This window comes from Ixodes scapularis, unplaced genomic scaffold (assembly GCF_016920785.2).
Source record: "Ixodes scapularis isolate PalLabHiFi unplaced genomic scaffold, ASM1692078v2 PGA_scaffold6__148_contigs__length_123643588, whole genome shotgun sequence".
Taxonomy (NCBI): Eukaryota; Metazoa; Arthropoda; class Arachnida; order Ixodida; family Ixodidae; genus Ixodes; species Ixodes scapularis.
This window is the reverse complement of record NW_024609881.1, coordinates 2,314,949-2,335,844: the sequence shown is the minus strand read 5'-3', so window position 1 is coordinate 2,335,844 and position 20,896 is coordinate 2,314,949. Positions and strand designations below refer to the sequence as shown.

At 43.8% G+C, this 20,896-nt stretch overlaps 1 protein-coding gene across 1 annotated transcript in view; it reads left to right on the top strand.

The window, feature by feature from the left end:
• Nucleotides 1-2,421: 2,421 nt before the first annotated feature.
• Nucleotides 2,422-20,896, top strand: part of LOC8027129 (mitochondrial Rho GTPase 1) — a 52,370-nt gene continuing 33,895 nt past the window's right edge. The window contains exons 1-5 of the mRNA XM_029986759.3: nt 2,422-2,852; nt 9,299-9,439; nt 11,916-11,959; nt 12,040-12,093; nt 13,052-13,162. Coding sequence (XP_029842619.1) covers nt 2,801-2,852; nt 9,299-9,439; nt 11,916-11,959; nt 12,040-12,093; nt 13,052-13,162 — 402 coding nt within the window. The 5' untranslated portion in view covers nt 2,422-2,800. The remainder of the gene's footprint in view (nt 2,853-9,298; nt 9,440-11,915; nt 11,960-12,039; nt 12,094-13,051; nt 13,163-20,896) is intronic.

Sequence of the window (20,896 nt, the reverse complement as noted above, 5' to 3'; positions counted from 1 at the left end):
GCATTTCCGCCCTTGCGCCATGCTCTCGATGACTTAAAGGGGCACTGACACCACAAAGGTCGTATTATTTTTTATTGTCTAAGACGATGCAAGTTGTAGTCATAGACACGCAAAAAAAAAAAAAAAAACCGCATCGCGAAAAAAAATTTTCCCGCGCGCGCGCGCGCCTTTTTATTTTTGGCGTTTATATTTCCCGCGCTCAACTCCTTGCTTCTTTTGATCGGTGTCGTCAAAAATCTGGAAATTTAGAAGCTTTGTAGGCGACATTTTTATAACATTTAATAACGGCAATCGGAAAACATGTTTTTTAACGCAATGACGAACGCACTACGCCCTTTCTTTTTGAAATACCAAAAATCAGATTTCGGCGGCGCTCGAGCAGAGGCTTAACGCCGATTTGGGGAACAAACCGGTTTTTCCCCGCGCCGGCTCCCTTCTATCCCGCCTGCTCACCTCCTCCTTTCTTCGGGTCGCGGTAGCAACGGCGCTTTGCTTCACAGCATGGTGCGGAGGTCCGAAAGAAAGTCGAGTCGCAGGAGACCGCAAAATTTGACTCACTGCACTGGCGCGGATCGCGCGGGAACTTCAAATTCGGCATTTGGAAATTGTTTTTTTAATTCACAAATACTGAATTCCCAAGTTTCGAATTTTGAGGGTAATGTCCCGGCATCATTTTCAATCGTTTCGGATAATAAAATAAATTACGATTTTGATGTGTCAATGCCCCTTTAAGGTCCCTCTGGGTTGGGAGCGCCTCCCAGCGGAGAGATGCCACCCCCTTCTCTTTTTCGGATTACGCCCTCTCCGCACGAATGGGCAGCCGGAGAAGCGTTCGCGCGCGGTGCAAGCGAGCTGGACAAGAATGACGAAAATAATCCCTGAAGAAGGGGAAAAAGAGGGACAAAGGACGAACACAAATCTCCAAACACCGCTAGGTGACTGGTGCGCGACCGAAAAAATTCGCCTGGCCCGGGTATCGAACCCGGGACCTCTCCATTTCCAGTGGAGCGCACTACCAACTGAGCTATCCGGGGGTTAGGCGTCAGTTCTATTGGGCAGGAGATCGAACTATAGGGGGCGCTCTGACCGGTTTGTTTTCCCCGCGCTCGGTGTTTACTCAACACAAGGCCTGAGCACATGCCGATAGGCCTTATGGGGCATGGTTATGTCATCTTCTACAATAGAGCGCGGGGCGCAGTTTAATGTAAAAAATACTAACAATCGACGAAGCGACGTTAAGTGCCAGATCTATCCTCAGAGAATGCGAGCTTGACCCACTTCGGCTTTTGTGCTGAGCTGGGATCGTGCATGCTGCATTGTTCATGCAGGCCGGAGTGGAAACAAAAGAGCCCCTCCTCCCCCTCGCCGGAGAGCACGAACTCCAGCCGAACGCTGACGCCGCGTTCGGTTATGTCGGCCGAGCGCTGCGTCATTGTAATTGTTGTCCCCATCCGTGTAGTTGTAAAGTTAACCGCTTGGCTCGTCACGGTCTGTCCTCCTCCCTACTCCTCCCCAATCAGCTGCCACCAGTCTAACACCAACAAGGGCGAAAGGATTGACTTTTAAGGTTATGATTATAATGCAATTAAATGCAAAGCTGCAAGCGAGGTGGACGATAACGACGAAATAATCCCTGCAGAATGAGAACAAGAGGGACAAAGGACAAACACAAATCTCCAAACACAGCTAGGTGGCTGGTACGCGACCGAAGAAAATCCGCCTGGGCCGGGTATCGAACTTGGGACCTCTTCAGTTCCAGTGGAGCGCTCTACCAACTGAGCTATCCAAGGGTTAGACGTCATTAGAGCAGACATGTTTTATCAGCTGCCACCAGTCTAACACCAACAAGGGTGAAAGGCTTGCCTTTTAAGGTTATGATTATAATGCAATTAAATGCAAGGGTTCAAGCGGGCTGGACATGAATGGGGAAAATAATCCCTGGAGAAGGGGAACAAGATGGACAAAGGAAAAAGGTTCCGCGTTCGATACCCGGACCAGGCGGATTATTTCGGTCGCGCACCAGTCACCTAGCTGTTTTCGAGTTTTGTGTTTGCCCTTTGTTCGTTTTGTTCCCTTTCTCCAGGGATTATTTTCGTCATGATTGCACACGTACTAAAAGAGGTTTTTGCTCGTACTGCTGGGGACATAGAGATCATGGCTGGGGAGCGACTCAAATGGGACAGCCGGAGAAGCCTTAGGCTAGATGGCGCAAGCTACCGCCCATTACAAAGGGTACAGCCACTAACATTTATCCTTCCAACTGCTAAAAACAAATTTAAAACCAAAAAATTACTATAAATCGTAAATTTGCTTTACGCAATTTATGGTATTTTTTTATTGTATTTGACCTTGCCGAATTTATTTTGTTTTCTGTGCCTGTTTTTTTTTTTCGTTGATGATTTCGCTATTTTTTACGGTTTTAGTAATTCCCATCCCCCAACACTGGAGGCCGGCTCGCGTTTATTGTTTTTTTTAGGGGTAGCGATGTAGCGATGGTCGCGGTGTTGCGGTTCGTGCAAAATTGTGTTATGTGACCTTGCCTAAAGTAAAATAATTTCGCCTTATGCTGAGTCGCGTTACCCCGTAACGATGCCAGACACTCGGGTAGGACTCCCAACAGAACTCGGCGCCGCTGTATAACAAACAAGCCCTCAAACGACCTTTTCACACCTCGAGAACCAGCACACATCGTCGGCTGCCACAACTGCCAAGACATGATCGGCCTTTCTTTTGACCTAAACCACTAATGTGCCTAGTCGACTGAGGGTGCGAGCGGACAGAACCGTGAACTTGGACCGGCATGGTACGAGCTAACGGCAAACGAGATGTCCGAATTCTCCTAGTCGGCGAAGGTGAGTTTCGAGGAAAAGCGTGCGTGCGAGGCACGCACATGCTTTTTCTTTCAAGGTTTGCGTTCAGAGGAAAATAAATAAATGGGGGTATGAGTGGCTGAGTGCGTTAAAGCCACCGCTGCTCGGAACGCGAAGAGCGAATGCTTACGCTGCAGCACCCAGGGATCCTGGGTTCAATCCCCATCTCTGCCCGTTTCGATCGAGTGAACGTCGTACCGACGTGCGGTCGTGTATCACTACTGCGTGGTGCACGTTCAAGTCACCGGGCTAGTGGGCGGTTGTACCGCACTGGCTAAATTCCTCACTCACAGCGGAGACAGCAGACGCTCAATGGGGCTGATAAACTTCCGGCTGCCTTAACATACACAGGACACGGTTTAGAAGAAAATATGAAGTTCCACACTGGAGCAACCGCGTGCCTCTCTGGGAACATTCTAAAAATGCGAAATGGACCTCATGAAGTGCGTCCTATCTGAGCGTTTCTGTGGAAACAGACCCGCATCGCTTGAAAGCAACTCTTATTGAAAGTGAGGTACACGCTTGAGAAGCTCGAATGGTCTTATTTATTCCTTGTTTTTCCGAAGTTAAATGTCGCAGTTGGCGAAGTTGCAAGGTGAATCAAAGGGGACGATGGCTTTTTGAAGGAATGGCGTAAATCGGTTTGTGAACGTGTCGAGCTAAGATTTTTTTGAGATGTGGCTGAAGAATGTGCATTAAGTGTATACAAATTTCACCCAATTAATTCACTCGAGTAAAAAGTTAGAAATGGAAAACTTGAAATACCTACCTACGGTGGCCGTGTGCTAGCCAAAGGCATCCGATGGGCGCAACAGCCGATGGATGTCAACAGTGCTCTTCTCGTCAACATGTGGGTGTCGGTGGTGAAGGCACCGCGAGTACCGCGTTTTTCAGCTTGGGTGATGACAGCGCTGTTGTCGGCTTGTTTCAAAGGTTTCCCTCCTCACTGAGGCACGCTTTAACCAGTGTAGAGCTGTAAGGGAGCCTGGAGTTCGCCGCCCGAACTCTGCCCGAAAATGTCGGTGGACCTCTTTTGTCCTTTTGCACTCCTTGTAACGGAGAACAACTTTCAGGCGCTCGTTGGGAGCGAAGCACACCATGACTTACACCTTAAAACAGTGCGGATGAGAGTTGTGGACAAGAAAAGACATGGTAACAATCGGAGGTTGCAAAGCAGACAGCGACATGTAGCCGGAAATAATTCTTGGAAAAAAAATGAGACAACACATCTGTTTTGTTGTTCTTGTTTTATATTAATTTTTTCATGTTTTATTGGTTGAATAAAATAACCACACCCTGGACAATTCGAGCAGAAAAAGAGAGCATTGTTTCTGGCTCTGAAACATTGTCTGCTATTGCCGAGGTCAAAGACCGTTGCACAAGCAGGACACATGCCTGAGATACTGTCTGAAGACTGTCTTTTGAATGATGTCTTAGCAGTGGGACTGCCACCTAAGAGCACGCCACTAATAAATATCCCCAAAATCCACCAAAAAAGGTGGGAAAGGAAAGTCCCCCCCCCCCCCCCCCCCCACTCCACCCTCCGGACACCCACGTGTTGTATTGTAATCTGCAGCTGCGATGCGACTAGTGCCTGCTACTTGTTGGCTGTTGCTCCAATCAGACGCATTTCTTTAGCAGATGGCCTCCGTGGGTTGGAATTTCATGCTTTTCGTTTTAAACTTTTTACTCGGCTATGTTTATTCTGGGAAAATTTTATGGCCTTAAAGGGACACTGACAGGGTGTTTATGCTCACCAAAATTTTTATTTGTACATGACATATGTCATGTACATAACACTACCCAGAACACAATTTGCAGCTTGAATTTCGTTTTTCCTCTCGAAAACCGCCGATCGAGAACTTACTGGTTTGAGTCGCGCTCACTCTCTTCCCATTGGTCACGTGCCGTTTTCTATGGTTTAGACACAACCTCTGAATATAGTCGTGGGTCATTGAAGGCACACACTCAATATTAAAAATAGAAAAAGAAATACGCTACCTATTATTTTGGCTTCTAAAACGCCGCAAATATGTTCATTGAAAAAAAAAAAAAAAAAAAAGGTTGCACAGCCACATGATTTTTGGCAATGCTCTCCTGTTCTATATTTCTTCTTCCTTTCCAGTCTAGTTGCAGGTTCGGTTTCGAGTAGTTGCAGTTTTTTACTTAATGTAAAACATACATGTTACGCTGTAGTAAAATATTGATTGGGATTGACACCATTATAAATTGCCTAGCAAAAAACAATTTTGGGGGGGTGTCAGTGTCCCTTTAAATTCTTCAGCCATCTTTCTAAAAAGTTTTGGCTTAATACGTTCACAATCCAGTTTACGCGGTTTTCCATTGATCCCTTTGACTCGCCCTGAAGATCTGATGCGTATATAAAATATCTAGCCATATTTAATGTTCTCCCTTTTTTTGTGAAAATCTGCTCTACCTTATATATGGGCCTATATATGCTTAACAGGCACATAGCCAGGATTTTGTTTTGGGGGGGGCCCGCCCATGACATAATGCTGTATGAGGGGGAGGGGGGAGAGGAGGTCCCAGCAAAATGGAAGATTTCGGGGGGGGGGGGGGGGGGGGGGGCCGGGCCCCATGGGCCACCCCCCTGGCTACGTGCCTGATGCTTAAGTTTGTTCAACATTCTAAGCCCAGCTGAGATTGCTCTAATTGTGGTGTTGCACACAACTCTAATATAGTGCAAACTTATAGACATTGTAATTTGCCAGATGCAGACCAACTTTTAGCAAACTGCTGTTTACCAGAAAGTTGGTTACCTAATCACTTGCTCTTAGGACGCAAAAAGAAAATGTTTTTCTTTATATGCTAAGCACAATTTCCGAAGCTAATAAGCAGTCAGTATAGCCCCATCTTTTGAAAACATATCCTTATATAATCAGGATTTCAGTCGGTCCAGTGAATGACTTCGGTCAAACACAGGTTTAAATGTTTGCCCCATAGCTCTCAAAAATTGGTAACTAGATGTGGTGAGAAATTCACAAATATTTCTGCGGTATGTGCAAGCGGACCCAGTATTGATAGCATATCTGATGCGTGATAGAGCCGACCCTTCATTGTAATTGAGCTATCAAAGAGAATAACAAAACTTGACCTCATGAGTGCGGCTGACCGACACCCGGCACAAGTCACTGCACTCCTGCCTGCAAGATTGCATTCTTTCATGCTGTATCACACAGAGCCTGTCCACCTCTTTGCATAACTAATCATCTTTCCTGGAATACCCATGTCGACTATGTCACTAACAACGCTATAAAATTCTTGGCTACATCGAAATAAATTTTTTTCTGGTCTCTATCTCATTAAATCTTCTTTATAAAATTTTAATTTCTGCTAAACTTGAATATGTAGCTTTAGTCTTGGACCCTGGTATCACCCTTGCATCTGCAGTAGAATCCATCCAAAATTTCTCTGCTTGTTTTTTTCTCTGCTTGTTTTATACTTCAAAACTATCGCCGCAGAGCCAGCTTTACCTCTGTGAAAGCATCCCTCTCTTTCCCTAATCTCTCCTTTCTTAGAAAAATATCTAGCCTATGTTTATTTCACAAGATCTATCATTCTAGTGTAACACTTCTTCAAGCGCTGTTTTCAGAACCATCTTAAATGTCACCAGTCACCAATCGTCAACTAAAAGTTAGAATTCCCCATTGAAGTGCATCTACTTTTAATGCCTCCTTCTTGCCCTGAATCTCCATTGATTAGAACCACTTTTCTGCAGACCTAGCTACAATTACTAACACCGCTGATTTTAAAATTGCAATTACTGATTTCTTAAATGATGCTTCGTAGTAATTTTGTATTGTTGCCTTTTCATTGTTTTTACTTTTATACATATATTAAGTGCCCTCTCCTCTCTGTAATGCCCTCAGAACCTTAGAGAAAATACAGTAAAATACTGGGGAATCGCCCACTGCTAACATTTCTCATACTTGGGAATTATGCAAATTATACGTTAAGCAGCCACCCCCTCTAAAGCAATGGCATCTGTCGAAAATATTCACAGCATTACGGTGGCCACAAGGCCGCCAATGGCGATGACAGGGATATCATGTGAAAATAAACGTGCTTTCCCTGATCTCGTTCACCCTGTCTTCAAAGCTCTTTATTGGCCTCCATTTTGGCTTCCATCGATTTGACTGGGCAAGCACCCATGACTATGTTAACTCAGTTTTCACTGGAAGGGGGGGTGGGGGTGTTTCCCCAGTATTTTACTTGTAATGAAATTAAACTCTCTTTTCCCGGGCAGGTGTATGGTGCCCTTTCTGTGCTATTTATTTATTTATAGGGCAGAGGCACACCTAGCATTTTGCAGTGTCAGGCAGTATTCAAAAGTGCCTACACACATATTTCTGCAAGTTGGTTCGCAGGTTACTTCAACCAGTGGGTCTCCATTGGTTGAAGTATGCTGTTTTACATATTTAAGAGTCATGATTTCAAAGAAATGGAGTTGGAGGGAGCACTATCATAAGATTTGCCATACTGCAATTAAAGAAAGCTTTGGTGTCTAAGGCAAAATCTTACATGTGCCCCCTGCACTGAAACTAATGGCGTACAAAGCATATACTGTAAACGACTTAATTTTCGCGGGCTCAAATTTTCGCGAATCGGGCAAAAGCTGAAAGTTTGAAATTATTAGCGGGTTCTAATTTTCGCGAATCGAGTGTAGCTTCTGTAGCATTCACATATTGTCCGAATTGTTCGCGGGACATATGTTTCACGAATTGTAGGCGATTCGCGAAATTCGCGAAAATTAAGTCGTTTATAGCATTAGGCCGACTTTACTGTGGATTACCGTGAATATCTGAGAAAATATGCTCAGTACATTGATATGTAAAATTGATGACCGGACAAGTGCCCATCCCCCATTTTTTCGTGATTATCTCGAAATTTTGAGTGGGCGCTTGCCCAGTATTTTACGGTAGATTATGCAGCGACGGTATGGGACCCTCATAGAAAAAATCAAATTGAGGAACTAGAGAAAGTTTAAAAGAAGACTGCAATGTTTTTTTTTGTTTTTTTTTTAAAATATATGCGACAAGATTCCGTTAAAATGTGTTAACCAAGTTTCATATCCCATTGCTCGGCAAAACGGAACTCAGCCCAACAAAATATATTTTTTAGGGTTTCTCGTCACCTGTACAATGCCGGTTCCTACTATAGGCTATATCCTCGCTACTTAAAAGAACCAAGATATAATAATGAGCATCAGTTTAAAATCCCAAAATATCATATCGACTCCAAAATTATACGTGACTAGAGTAACCTTCCGCAGGATATTGTGTCGATAAGCTGTCCACGGGAATTCGCAAACGCTATTTCAAATTTATGTGGTATAAATTACCTGTTAAATATGTTGTATTTTTTCTTGTTCGTGTCAGAGGAAGTGGTAATTAGCATCGACTGCTTGGAATTGTGAACCACCTCTTCAACACAGTCACCTCTCTGTTTCTCATGCAGGCTGCTTGATACCTTCTGCTTGTGTTTATCAGCAGAAGTTGGCCTCATAAAACATTTTTTTCCAGTTTTACATTTGTTTGCCGTTTTCTGTCCGTGACAGTATAAGTGAAAATGATGTCGCTGCCAAAGACGTGTTCTTTTAGTATAAGCTCGACTGTCCTGGATTAATTTCCACATTCTCTGTTTGTAATGGTCATGGAGTTTATTCGATATAGTGGAGGAAAGCCTGGAGAAGTTGGGAAATTTGTAAGTAGTAATTTGCTAGACACTCCGGTACCAGGAAATACAGCACTATCGAACCTGGACTCAGCTCTTTGGTAATCAGCCTTTTTTGAGTAAGGAGCACCGTTTTGGGGAGGCTGTCTGCGTTCTATAAATGAAGGGCACCCCAGCACTCATTGGAACCTATTGGCAGTTTGCTATTGTTTTGGTTTTTATTAGGTTTTTATTAGTTTTTTTTTTTTTACCTGTGCTATCTATGTTCAAAAAAGAATCATAAAGAAAGACGAAATATGTGCGAAGGTAGGGGGCTGACAATGTCGGTCGTGTGAGACAGTGTCCTCTGAAAATGGCAATGGCAAGAAGCAGGCAGGAAGCAGGGGACAGGCTGTACACATGTGCGGAGGTTTACTGTTAGTGGTTCATTGCTTCTACGCATTGCATGCTAATGACCTTGGGCTAGCAGCCAAACCCTACCGACGAAAACTAGAAGCCACGTTTCAACAGAGACTTATTTCTCACCGCCCGATAGCGTGCGCAGAAAATCTCTCGCCTCTGAAGTCGATTAGCACGCGTCTGGAACAGCGAGGTGACCGGAGGTCCACGACAAGCCTTGTTTTTGTGTTTTCCTTGTTTCCCGCTCGTTGCATCGCCGCCTTCCGAAGTGATCCGAGCTGTCTGCGATCATCGGCGTCGCATTAAGCGCTTTTGCACACTTTTGCATTATGCAGCGGGTGTGGGCAAGACGTCACTGATCCTGTCCCTGGTTAGCGAGCAGTTTCCCGAGGATGTCCCACCGCGGGCGGAAGAAATCACGATCCCGGCCGACGTGACGCCCGAAAAGGTGCCCACCCGGATCGTCGATTTTTCGAGTGAGTCTGTGGAGCTGTGTCCTTCATAATACATTCTTCCGCGTTGTTCTCCAAATCATGGGCTCTCAAACTGGGGTCCTAGGGACCCAGGGATTCCCCAGGGTACCCTCCGGCGTTCCTCAAGCTCCCGAATTTCCTTGAGAAGCACGACTATGAGCCAATCACTCCCTAGTGCGCAAACTATTGTTCAGAGAGCCCATAGGTGATTCTGCACTGCTTCATTGTGTCGATGCCGAGGGTGGGAAGGGTTCCTCGCATGTCAATCGAGGGTGGCAGGGGTTCCTCAAGATCGAAGAGTTTCAGAACGGAAAGAAAAGCACCAAAAACTGTGACAGAGTAAAGAAGAACACAATGCAAGGTGCACTTGCAACTGAATTTTTATTTAGAAAAACGGTCTTAAATACACTTTGAAACACCCCACACCATTTTCCCAGGTGCCCACTCTTTATCTAAAAATGAACACACTTTATCTGTCAGGGTCAAGGATCACTGATACACTTATCTGCCTTTTCTTTCCATACAATGAACCAACGAGCCCAACTCGCCATTGAGTTTCAGAACCCATGCTCTGAAATTTTTCTATTGGGGGTCAATTCTTGAGTGGCCTTGCAATGGCAATTTTTTTTTCTACGCTTCTCTTCTGGCGGTTGTTTGGGTAGCAGCTCGTTTCGGTGACTATTGTTCTGCTTGCAAAGACACTTTGTCGGCAGAAAGAGTTTGCAGTGTTCTGCCGGCCGCCGCCTGATTTATTCTCGCTCTGTCCTGTCCCCTCTTCTTTTCCTTGGTGTTTGCACTTTTGATTTTTAACAATCTGTTCTCGACCCAGCATGTTCAGAATGGGGGCTTGAAATCATCAAATTGATGGATGTCTGGTTTGTGGTGTTGTGTGGTGTAATTGAGCATAACCAAATGCGCATTGCATGCAAATTAAAATTTTTTTTTTTGCATACTTGTTTTGGCAATGTGGTGGAGGGTGCCTACTGACTGGACCAGTTGACTGCGACATTTTGTTATGCGACTGCTCTTTAAGCACATTTTTACGTGCAAAGCAGAGTCACATGACAGAAGGCCAACTGTTCATTGGTTCAACTTTAAGAAACGTGCAGTTACAACTTCATTGTAACAAAAGAAAAACAACACCAAGAAGAGAAAATAATGAAGGTTATGGAGAGAATGGCAGCCTTAAAAATGGCAAGAAATAGCACATGAGGGTGTGTTAATAGTTTTGAAGGTATCAATTGATTCCTTGTTATGAGACTACAGGTTGCCTTTGATATCTCAAAGATCTAAGTATGTTTTTGGTTTTTATGTGCACAGAATACTCTTATTAATTCAAACTCCAGGAATCCACGAATTTTGTTTAACTTATCAGTAGTTTGAATTATCAGAATTTCATACAAATTTTATGCGAGATAAAATTATGATTTGTTATATGGATGGTTATGCGTACAAAGCAGATGTTTGATGATTTCTTCTACACACACCTACTAATCATAAGCAGGTATCTCGCACGTAAAACATTGGTGAAAACTACGAGATAAGTTTCTTCATTTCTCAAAGATTTCTGTTGTGGACTGTTTGACAGCACATGACACCTCAAAGTTCATCCAGCATGGAAATAGTCTATTGTGGGCTATTAGCTCCGTTGAAATCTCTTCTTATCGAGCACCGGCGCACTGCGGAGAAGCAACACCCGTGAAAGCAAACTTTGCGGGTGTTACTTCTTCTCAGTGCTCCAGTGCTCGGTAAGAAGTGCACTCAACAGGGCCGCGAGAACAAAAAGTATGAATTACACGAAAATGCCATTCGAATTAACCGGCTTATAAATACAGTAAAAATGTATTGGGACAATCAAAATTGGGAAATTTGTTTGAATTGACAAGAAGTACAAAATATCTGATTTTGAATTACCATGAGCCTACTTTATTTACGTGTTCTTATGTAGAGGCACATGGTTGCTCGTTACAGCAATCTGGCCAGCTTCGTGGACGAGTTAGTTTTAGCTGAGGTGACTAAAGGTGCTAATTAAAGTTGTAGAAATTTTCTTACCTTCAAAAATGAGCATTCACTTAGGTATACAGTGAAATAGCACTTGAGCAAACTCCAGTGGAACAAACTACTCGGATAAACAAATTTTCATAAGATTCCCCAGCAAAATCCTACTGTGTATAATGCATTCAGTTGAGTGAACTTTCCTCTTCAGGTTCCTAGGAGTTTGTTTAAGTGGTATTTCGCTGTATTAATATTTCTGCTTTGTTCTTGACAAGTTGTCTAACATAACGTTTGACCTATGTCTGCAGTTGATCCGTATTTGAGTAGATGCGGTGAGACAGGATGAAAAGGGATGTTTTCAATGAACTGACAGAGAATAGAAGAAGGGTGGGTTCAGTTCTAACCCTGTTCGTGGCAATGCAGTCCTGCTGAAATTACTCGTCTAATAACCTGACCAACCCCTCTATTGTCTGTTTCTATGAAGCGCAAGAGCAAAGTCAGGAAAACTTGGCTGAAGAAATTGGCAAGGTGAGAATTTCAGTTTAGAACGAACCGGTGGGTGCCTGCGGGGCCGCCGAAGGTCACTCGACTAACTCTATTTTCCGCAGGCCAACGTGGTGTGCATCGTTTACGCCGTGGACGACGATGACACGATTGACAAGGTGGGTGACCGATTACCGCATCGCTTTGGCGCTCATCATTTCTCTTTTTTTTTTGCTGGCATTCACATTTGTATTGTCTGGCTTTCGGCGTTTCTTTCTTTCTACAGGATCTTGTGTAAGAAATAAACATTGATTTTACTCTGATAGAGTTTAGACACATTTTAGATAGCAAAGGCACTTAAAAAAGTTACGAACGTGGCGAAGCGAAGTTAAAGCACACTTTGTAACTTGGTTTGGGCATCTGAGACACTTGAATGAGATGGGGGCAGTTAAGTGGAGATGCTTTCCTCGCTAAAGTTTATTTACCTGAGAGGAGTGTTTTAGTCTCTGTTTTGCGCGAGCACAACCTCAGTGTATAAAGTTGCTACAAAACAAATTGGGAAAAACCGAAACGGGGCTCACTAGAGCGTGGCAAGAAGCAGAGGATACAAAGGCTGTGTTCCAAATCTTGCCCAAGCAGTGTAAACGACTCAATTTTCGCAAAGACCTAATTTTTGCACGCAACTCGAATATTATCGAGAAAAAGAGAACCTGCTTATGTTTCCTTATGATACCGAAAGCATTGCATACCACCCTCCTTCGCGAAATTTCGTGCCCGCAAAATATCCCAGAAAACCACATTTTTCCAAATTCGCTAACTATTGAACCCGCGAAAGTAAAATTGTTTACAGTAGTTTAAAATTACTTTCCTGGGTCGTGTCACGCAAGGACAGAGATGGGAGTGACGCCGGATGCAAGTAGGTCTTCCTTCGCCGAGGTACGACACCTTTAAATTTTGAAACTTGGCCAAAGAATGAATTTTGTGTTTGTTTGGTTGTCTTCACTTTTTTTTTTTTCCTCAGATACATTCACAAAGTTAGGCCTACCGTAATCGGCCCGCATAACTGGGAACCTTAATATAGCGGCGCATTTGTTGTTGTTTACGGGAGGCTGGCTTTACTGGTGGGGACTCTCCCAGATCACGGACTACTGGCTGCCTCTCCTGCGAGAGCAGCTGGGGGACGAGCACGCTACCCCGGTGGTCCTGGTGGGGAACAAGGCGGACCTGGTGGAGTACAGCTCCCTGGAGGTGAGCGGGGGCAAGCAAAGTTTGCCCAATTAAAAACCAAGATAACTCTGTGTTCGGATTTTGAATATTCTGCCGTCTCGGCAGTTTGAATGGGCCCTGGGTTCCCTTGGCTCAAAATTTCTGCATTCATCAAATCGGTTCTTGTCCGTATTTCCTTGCTTTTAGGGGCGAAGCTCCTTAGGGGCTAGCCATGTCTGTATGTTCGTCCGCCGTTGGATGCACGTCCTCCTGCTCGTGAACTCACGTGCTCACGAGAATTGAAATACGTGCTCCCTTGCTCATGTAGGGCACAAAAAAAAAAAAAAACAATTGCATCTCCACGTGGTGAATGATGTTGATTGGGGCGAAGCTCTGGTGATGCTTGTCTGCGTAGACGGTGAGCCGCAGCATGCCGAGCCTTTCGTTCGTTTTCATCCATGTCAGAGAGAGAATGTGTGGTATGGAACGTGGTTATATACGCATTTGAGCATTTGACCGCAGCGTGACATGGATGAAAACGAACGAAAGGCTCGGCATGCTGCGGCTCAGCGTCTACGCAGACAAGCACCACCAGAGCTTCGCCCCAATCAACATCATTCACCACGTGGAGATGCGGTTGTTTTTTTGATATTGTTGTGGTCAATGCACATTTCCATCCTACGCTTTTTGTGGATAAAGCCTTCGTTCGGAGCACAACTCCACTCAGCTTCAAAAATATTCAGATAACGTTTGATCTTGGTCGGTGGGGTACACTAAAAAATTCTGCACCGGCTGTTTCGTGAGAAATGGAAGGTTTTCTGGGAAAGTTTGCTTTAAATGCAATCGAAAACCGAAATCGAAACTTGCACCATGGTGGACAACGTTGGCCCCGCGCAATTGCTGGGATCAAGGTTCGTGTGGTGCGAACGGGCCATGTGAACTGGCATGTGCAAACATCTGTGCCAGATGTCCTGAACTTTTACGGGGAGAGCATCACGTAACAATAAAGCCATACTTGATGCCTGCTCAATTGGATTCCACCAACTCGGCGCACAACATAATTTGGTGGCTGGTTCAGTAAATTTCGGACAGGATTGCATCACGATTCTTGAACTGCGGTTTCCCTAGGTGCTACTTACAAAAACTGCATTGTTTTCTTAAAAACTAATTTTGAGATTGTGTCACTAACCTCCGGTAGTTTTTCACTCGATTAGATGCCCCCTGACGCCTAAAGAAACTGTGACCCTTTTTCAAACGATTAAAATGCACCATTTTTTTATTTGGGAAGAGTCGGCATGTCTTTTTCTTTTTTCTTTGTTATAGCAGAAATTTTTTAGTCTTTTCATTCACTTAAGGGGAGGCACGGCCTAGGAATTGCAATTTTTTCAAAAAAGTCACATTTTTCGAAAACAGGCTGACCAGCTTTTACAACTCATAAAGAATGCTGTCCAAAAATTTTATTCCTGTAAGTGAAGTATTTACTCCGAAATAAATTATTTTCGAAGTGCTGGCGGCCGCACGTGCGCGCCAACGACGCGGCCAATTACGAAAATGTGCCATTTTCAAAGCGCGCTCCCTCCGCGTTTCTTAGGACTAGCATGGACAGGCCCCCCTCGTTGGAATGAGCATCTCGCCCCCTTTCGTTCTGTTCACAGCATTGTTCGCGATATTGTGCTCACAGACCGTAAAACCTTGTAGAAAACATAGCTGTGCACGCTCTTATTGGTCAAGCTGGCGAAACAAGAGCTCTGATTCGCTAGGACGAGCCACGTGACGTGGCTCGTCCTAGCGAATCAGGAAGCTCTGTTGGAAATGGGCATACAGCCGGGGAGCTACCAAGCGTCATACGGAGAGAGGGCCACCAAGATGAAGGTTGCGAAGGCCCAAGTGAAAGCGCTCGAGTCCTCCAAGATGTCCCACAAAAAAAGGAAGATGGAAGCTGTGGCCAAGGCACAGAGGGACCGTGCAGAGGAAGGAGTGACATATGCCCCTGAAGCATTTTTGATGAGATGGCAAGCCCCATCTAAACTAAAACACTGTTTGAACTTTCAAACCCGTTTTTCTCAGCTTCATGTTTTCATTATTTTTTCACAGCTCTAAAACTATTGTTTGATAAGTTAAACACCCCCAAGTCTAATGTATGGCTTTTTTGGCATGTAATTAACTGGAGAACTCGGCTATGCGCTTACTTTTTACAAATTGTTATTTCTTCACACAAAAATGTTGACGTTTGTGAAACAAGAAAAAAATAAAAAATTCATACCATTATTGAAAGTTAATTTTTACGTGAAATATGGCCTTAAAAATTATTTCAAGCCTACTACCGATTAGTTTAGTGATTCAGCGTTATATCCCAACAAAGAAATTGTGCCTTTTTATTCATTTCTTGAAACGATAGTTTTTTTCCTTTGGCACGGCTACATGTACATTTTTTTCAACGAATAAGGCTGTAACTCGTCAAAAAATAAACCTTTTGGGTTGAAAGTTGGTGTAGCCTCCTAAGTTTTGACGTTTAACATACCCTAAAAATTTCATTGACCTGGCACAAATACTTAAAAAGTAGACCCTCCAAGGGAGTGCCTCCCTTTAAGGCGGGACATAAGCTTAAGTTTAAAAATGTTTTGAAAAAATGCATTTTTCAGTTTTGAGGTTTTCGGTTTTATAAACTAATTATACGCCCTTACACTAAATTTCATAACTATGCACCAAATAGTTCCGTTGGTATACACCAACTCAACTCTCCTACGTCACGCCGCGGTAGTGGCGCGCCGGACGCACTTCCGGTCTGTGGCGGTGGGCAGAAGTCGCCGTGCCAGACATGCATTCCTGTGTTCCCTTGGAAGAAACGAGACAAAAAAACCTGCCTTCTCGTCAAAATGCTGCGACGGGGGTTGTACCAAGAGAGTCTGGAAAGGTTTGAAGATCAGTTTTCATGTGTTTTTGCCCCCTCCGTTCGTCCGAGAACGTGGATAGTAGCCGTGAAAAGGGCTAACCAGACGCTGTCGAACTACGATTGCGTGCGCGGGCAACACTTTGCGGTCGCCAGATGTACAGGGTGTCACAAAAGAAATTTTACACGGTTTTTCTTACCGCAAAAATAAACTAGGCATCGCCGAACGCGCATTCTTTGCCCAAACGTAGAGCTAGAGGTCACAACCAGATGCCAAAGTTTCAGCCCGATCCGATAACTTAATCAAAAGTTATAAGTGATTTTCTAAAAATTTCAATGGGAAAATGGCGGCCGAGGTAGTTTTCAAACACATGGGGGTTCTATAACACCAGAAACCGAAAACGGGCGAAAATGGGCTCCATTTTCCCATTGAACTTTTCACAAAATCGCTTATAACTTTTGATTAAGTTATCGGATCGGGCTGAAACTTTGGCATCTGTTTGTGACCTCTAGCGCTACCTTTGGGCGGAGAATGAGCGTTCGGCGATGCCTAGTTTATTTTTGCGGTAAAAGAGACAGTGTAAATTTTCTTTTGTGACACCCTGTATTTGCTTTGTTCCAACATAAACGAGAGAAAACCACCAAGTTGTCCGAACCACCCACGGGTTCAGTGCGTCTTCAAATTCACACGGCCGCCTGATCGTTCGAACTTTTGTCTGCTCTTTCAAATGTCTGCTTTTTGTCGTCTGCTCGTTCAAACAAAAGCAGCCCGTAGACCAAACTTTGACCCGGTGATTGCAATAAGAAGTAATTACAGACCTCAAAAGACTTAAGTAGGCTCGGTGTAAAAAGTAGATACAAGGTGTTGATCATTGGTACCGGTGGTCATCACCGACTTGTTACGTTTGGTCTGTTCCCGCTTCCGATTTTCAGTATCGACGTCGATCATCGCCGCTACCTTCTACACTTTTGTAACACGAGCGACGTCGCTACTGAAAATAGCTGGAAGAATCTCATCATGGTTGTGGCGTCCATTCTGCGGCGTTCATGCGAATGAATCGCCGCACGTCAAATTATTTAGGGAAAGTTTAGCGGTGTAACGAGCCTTGATAATTTTGCTTAAGTGATTAAAGTGGTAAGACATTGCGATGAGGACATAGAATCGACAATTCCAACGCGGAAAAGAGTAGTCAGACTCACACAGACGCCGACAACGTGACATTCGAGTGGTTTGTTGACGGGGGACGGGCGGTGCTTCTTGCCCGTACCCCATTACGCATGCGTTCGAAGTGTCGTCTGCTCTTTCAAACTTGGCTGCTTTTTGTCGTCAGCTCGTTCAAACGGCAGCGGCCCATAAACCAAACGTTGACCCGGTAATTGCGATAAGAACTAAGTGCAGGCCTCAAAACACTTTTGAAGGTTGGTTGGGGTAAGTAGGCTAAGTGTAAACAGATACAAGAAGATGTTTATCATTATTGTTACTAGTGGCATCACCGACTTGTAATGCCCGATTCTACTTGCGGTTTTCAGTATCGACGTCCACCATCTCAGCTACGGTCCACGCTTTTGCAGTCCGAGCAACGTCGCGTCTGAGAACAGCGAGCAGAATCTCATCATGGGAGTCGGGCTATAGCGCCCATTCTGCGGCGTCCACGTGAAATGAATCGGCGCACATTATTCACGCAAAGTTTTGCCTCGTTAGTTTTGCTGAAGCCGCTCAAGTAGTCAGGCATTGTTAGGAGGACGTGAAATCAACAATTCCAACGCGAAAAAGAGCACGGGGACTCCCACCGACGCCGACAACAACGCAATTCAATGGTTTGTTTATGGGCGACGGCGGGCTTCTTGCCCACCATCCACCGCGCATGCGCGGCGCCGGTGGCGTCCGCGCGCTCCGGTTTGTTTGTAAACATGAGTTGGTGTATAAAATATTTTCAACACATGGTGAGGCAGTAACAAAGTAAAGGAGCTCAATGTTCGAATGCATTTTTCTCAGTTCCACTTTTTGCTGGAAATTTCATACGAAGGAATCTTTTGTTTGAAGGTAAAAGTATTCTGATAGCACAATCAAGATGTTTCTGAACTGAAATTTACTGGGGAATCGGGCTATCTACTTTATTTTGTTTTACATTAAAGTTCTCATTGAGAGTAACCATATTTTCAAAAATTGACATAAGACAGATGTGGTTCTCATATTTTGAGGTAATCACTCTTCATGAAATATTTACATTTGAGTTATAAAAACTAGATAGCCCGAAGTCCCATATCCCCCACTTTATACTGAAGCAGTTAAATTGATGCTTAAAAGCTTCATTTGCATATCATAAGATTCCTTAACAAAGAGTGACACATCATCTTATGCAGGTATGTAAAGTTGTCCTAGAGAGCTGAAAGTTTGCACTGTACTACACCTACATCTGAAGTTCAATCTCCCCTGCAAATTTCATTCCGATCACTTGAGTAGTTCAGAAGTTCAACCTCTAGCCAGTGTCCCCCTTTAGAGCAGGGGTTTCAAACATGTGGCCCGCGACTCGCTGGGATGCGGCCCGCAGGCAATCGGTTACGAGTCCCAGTTCCCATGTCTCGAGGTCTAGAAATAACATGTGCCCCTTCTCTCCGATTCATTTTCGCTCAAAAAGTAGCTCTTCTCTTTTAACGCATTCAAAAGTTTATATTTATTTGTGATCATTTGCCCTTTGTTTAACTTTATCTTTTGCTTCCGAGCTTTTTGAAAGGAACAACAATTGCGCGAATTCTCAATCAGCACGAGCAACTGCCAGAGGTAAAGCTACAAGCTCGGGGCTTTCGCCTTCAAAAGAGTATCACCATTCATTAAAAGACTAGTATTTGTGCACAGTGAATAAAAATCATCAGAAAAGCAAACTGTCGAATTAACTGAATACTTTTTGGAGACGTTGAGCTTGGTTAATTCCTAAGTGAATTGAGCAACGGGAGCGACGGTGTACTTCCTCTCTTGATTCATTAAAAATGACCGCTTGTTGGCAGGGCAATGTCATATTAATTTTTGGTATCACATGAGGTCAGTGCCCAAGTAGTCTTAAAAACAAACAAAATCTAAAGATGTCACTGACAAAACTGTTTGTTCACAAGAAAACATAAAGCAAGAGGTCTCTTCTCTTTAAAATCTTTAGATATCCATCTCATGTAGACCCTCGACCTTTCTGGTGTAGGCTATCTGGCCCCCATACTCAAATGAGTTTGAGACCACTGACTTAAAGAGACACTGACATTTAAAAAAAAAAAGGCTTTTTTTTTTTAAAGGCATAGATGGGACACATTTTGTTTAGTAGTTTTTCCAGTCTTGGGTGAGTTACTTTTAAAAAGTAATTAGTTATGGTTACAAATAGTTTGTGAAAAATGTATTTTAGTTACAGTTACTTAAAGATAAAAGTAATATGTTACAGTTACAGTTACTTCGTTTAGTATCTTAAATATTTTCAAGATACTTCCATTGTTTTTTTTTAAATTTATCTACAAAGACGTTGATGACAGCATATATTGTCTACAATCTACATTTATTTTAAACTTTTAAACTTAAAGGACTAAAAAAAGCAGCAAACTAAATATCCAGTCATTTCAGCTTTTATGTTCTTGTTATTATTTTTTTTCGCATCGCATCCGCGAGCAAAGTGAGTGAGCATCATGACATACAATTAAAATGTGCCCTAAATATGTTTGCTTTGGCCGGCCAGGTGCACTGCAAAACTTGAACTTGCCCTTTGCAGAACTTGATGCGAGCCGAACGCCCGATTGCCTTTAGCTAAATGGCTTGCCAATTCCGAAATGGTGATTTGGAATGTCCGTCTGGGAAAGGGCTTGGTGGGAGGATCAAGGGGTTTCACTAGAGCTCTAACAATTACTGAAATGTGAGATGCTTTTAGGGCTACTCTCTAAATCCCCAAATTGTGTCCCTTTGTGCATTTTGCAGCTAAATTTAGCAAGAATGTTGAGGTCACGTGAACCTACACCACTTATGTTTCCCCGCTAAATAATGTGGAGAAATTCATGCCACGTAACCTTAATACAATTCAATTTTCCCGCTAAATATTGTGGAGAAATTCATGCCACGTAACCTTAATCCAATTCACTTTCCCCGCCAAATATAGCGGTGAAATTGACGTCACGTTACCCATAGACCAGTTGTTTCCCTGCTAAATATACCGGTGAAATTCACATCGCATGATTTGACACCTGAACTATACACCAATTCACTTTCCCCGCTAAACTTGGCAAAGAAATTTATAAAAAAAAGCTTGATCGTGCTGACAAAGACTGGTAAGCACAGAATGTGCGATAGGCCTTCCAGGGAAGAAGAGAAGGGCGTAGCGCGTGACCGCTTCCTCGTGTGCCGCGCCAAAGACTGCACATTTGCGTGATCCGAACACCTATCCGATTCTACTGGAAAGGAAGCGAATCGTGCGTGCTCAGTCGCGTGCTGTGCGAATGAGCTCGCCCTTGCATGCTCCGTACCACCAATCCTGGATAGCTCAGTCAGCAAAGCACTTGGCTGACAATTTTTTAGGAGGTAGGTTCGAATCCTGCTGGAGACCGAAGTCTTTTTATGCGGCTCCTTATGGGTTTAACGCTTTGTGGTGTCAGTTTTTTGCTAGAACCGGCCACTACAGCCGGCTAATACAGCCGGCTGTTACTGTCAAATGTTACGGCACTCCATGGAAATCGGCTGATAAAACACGTTCTGTGTTAATATATGTTCTTCACTTCCGAAATGACTGCTAAACATCTTCTAGACAAATTAAAACAATCGCTCCTGCATCTTGTTCGTTATAGAAATTTAAAAATAAGGGTTGCTGCAAATTTTTAAAGTTGCACGCACAAATTGTGCATCTTATTTGACCAGCTGCGAA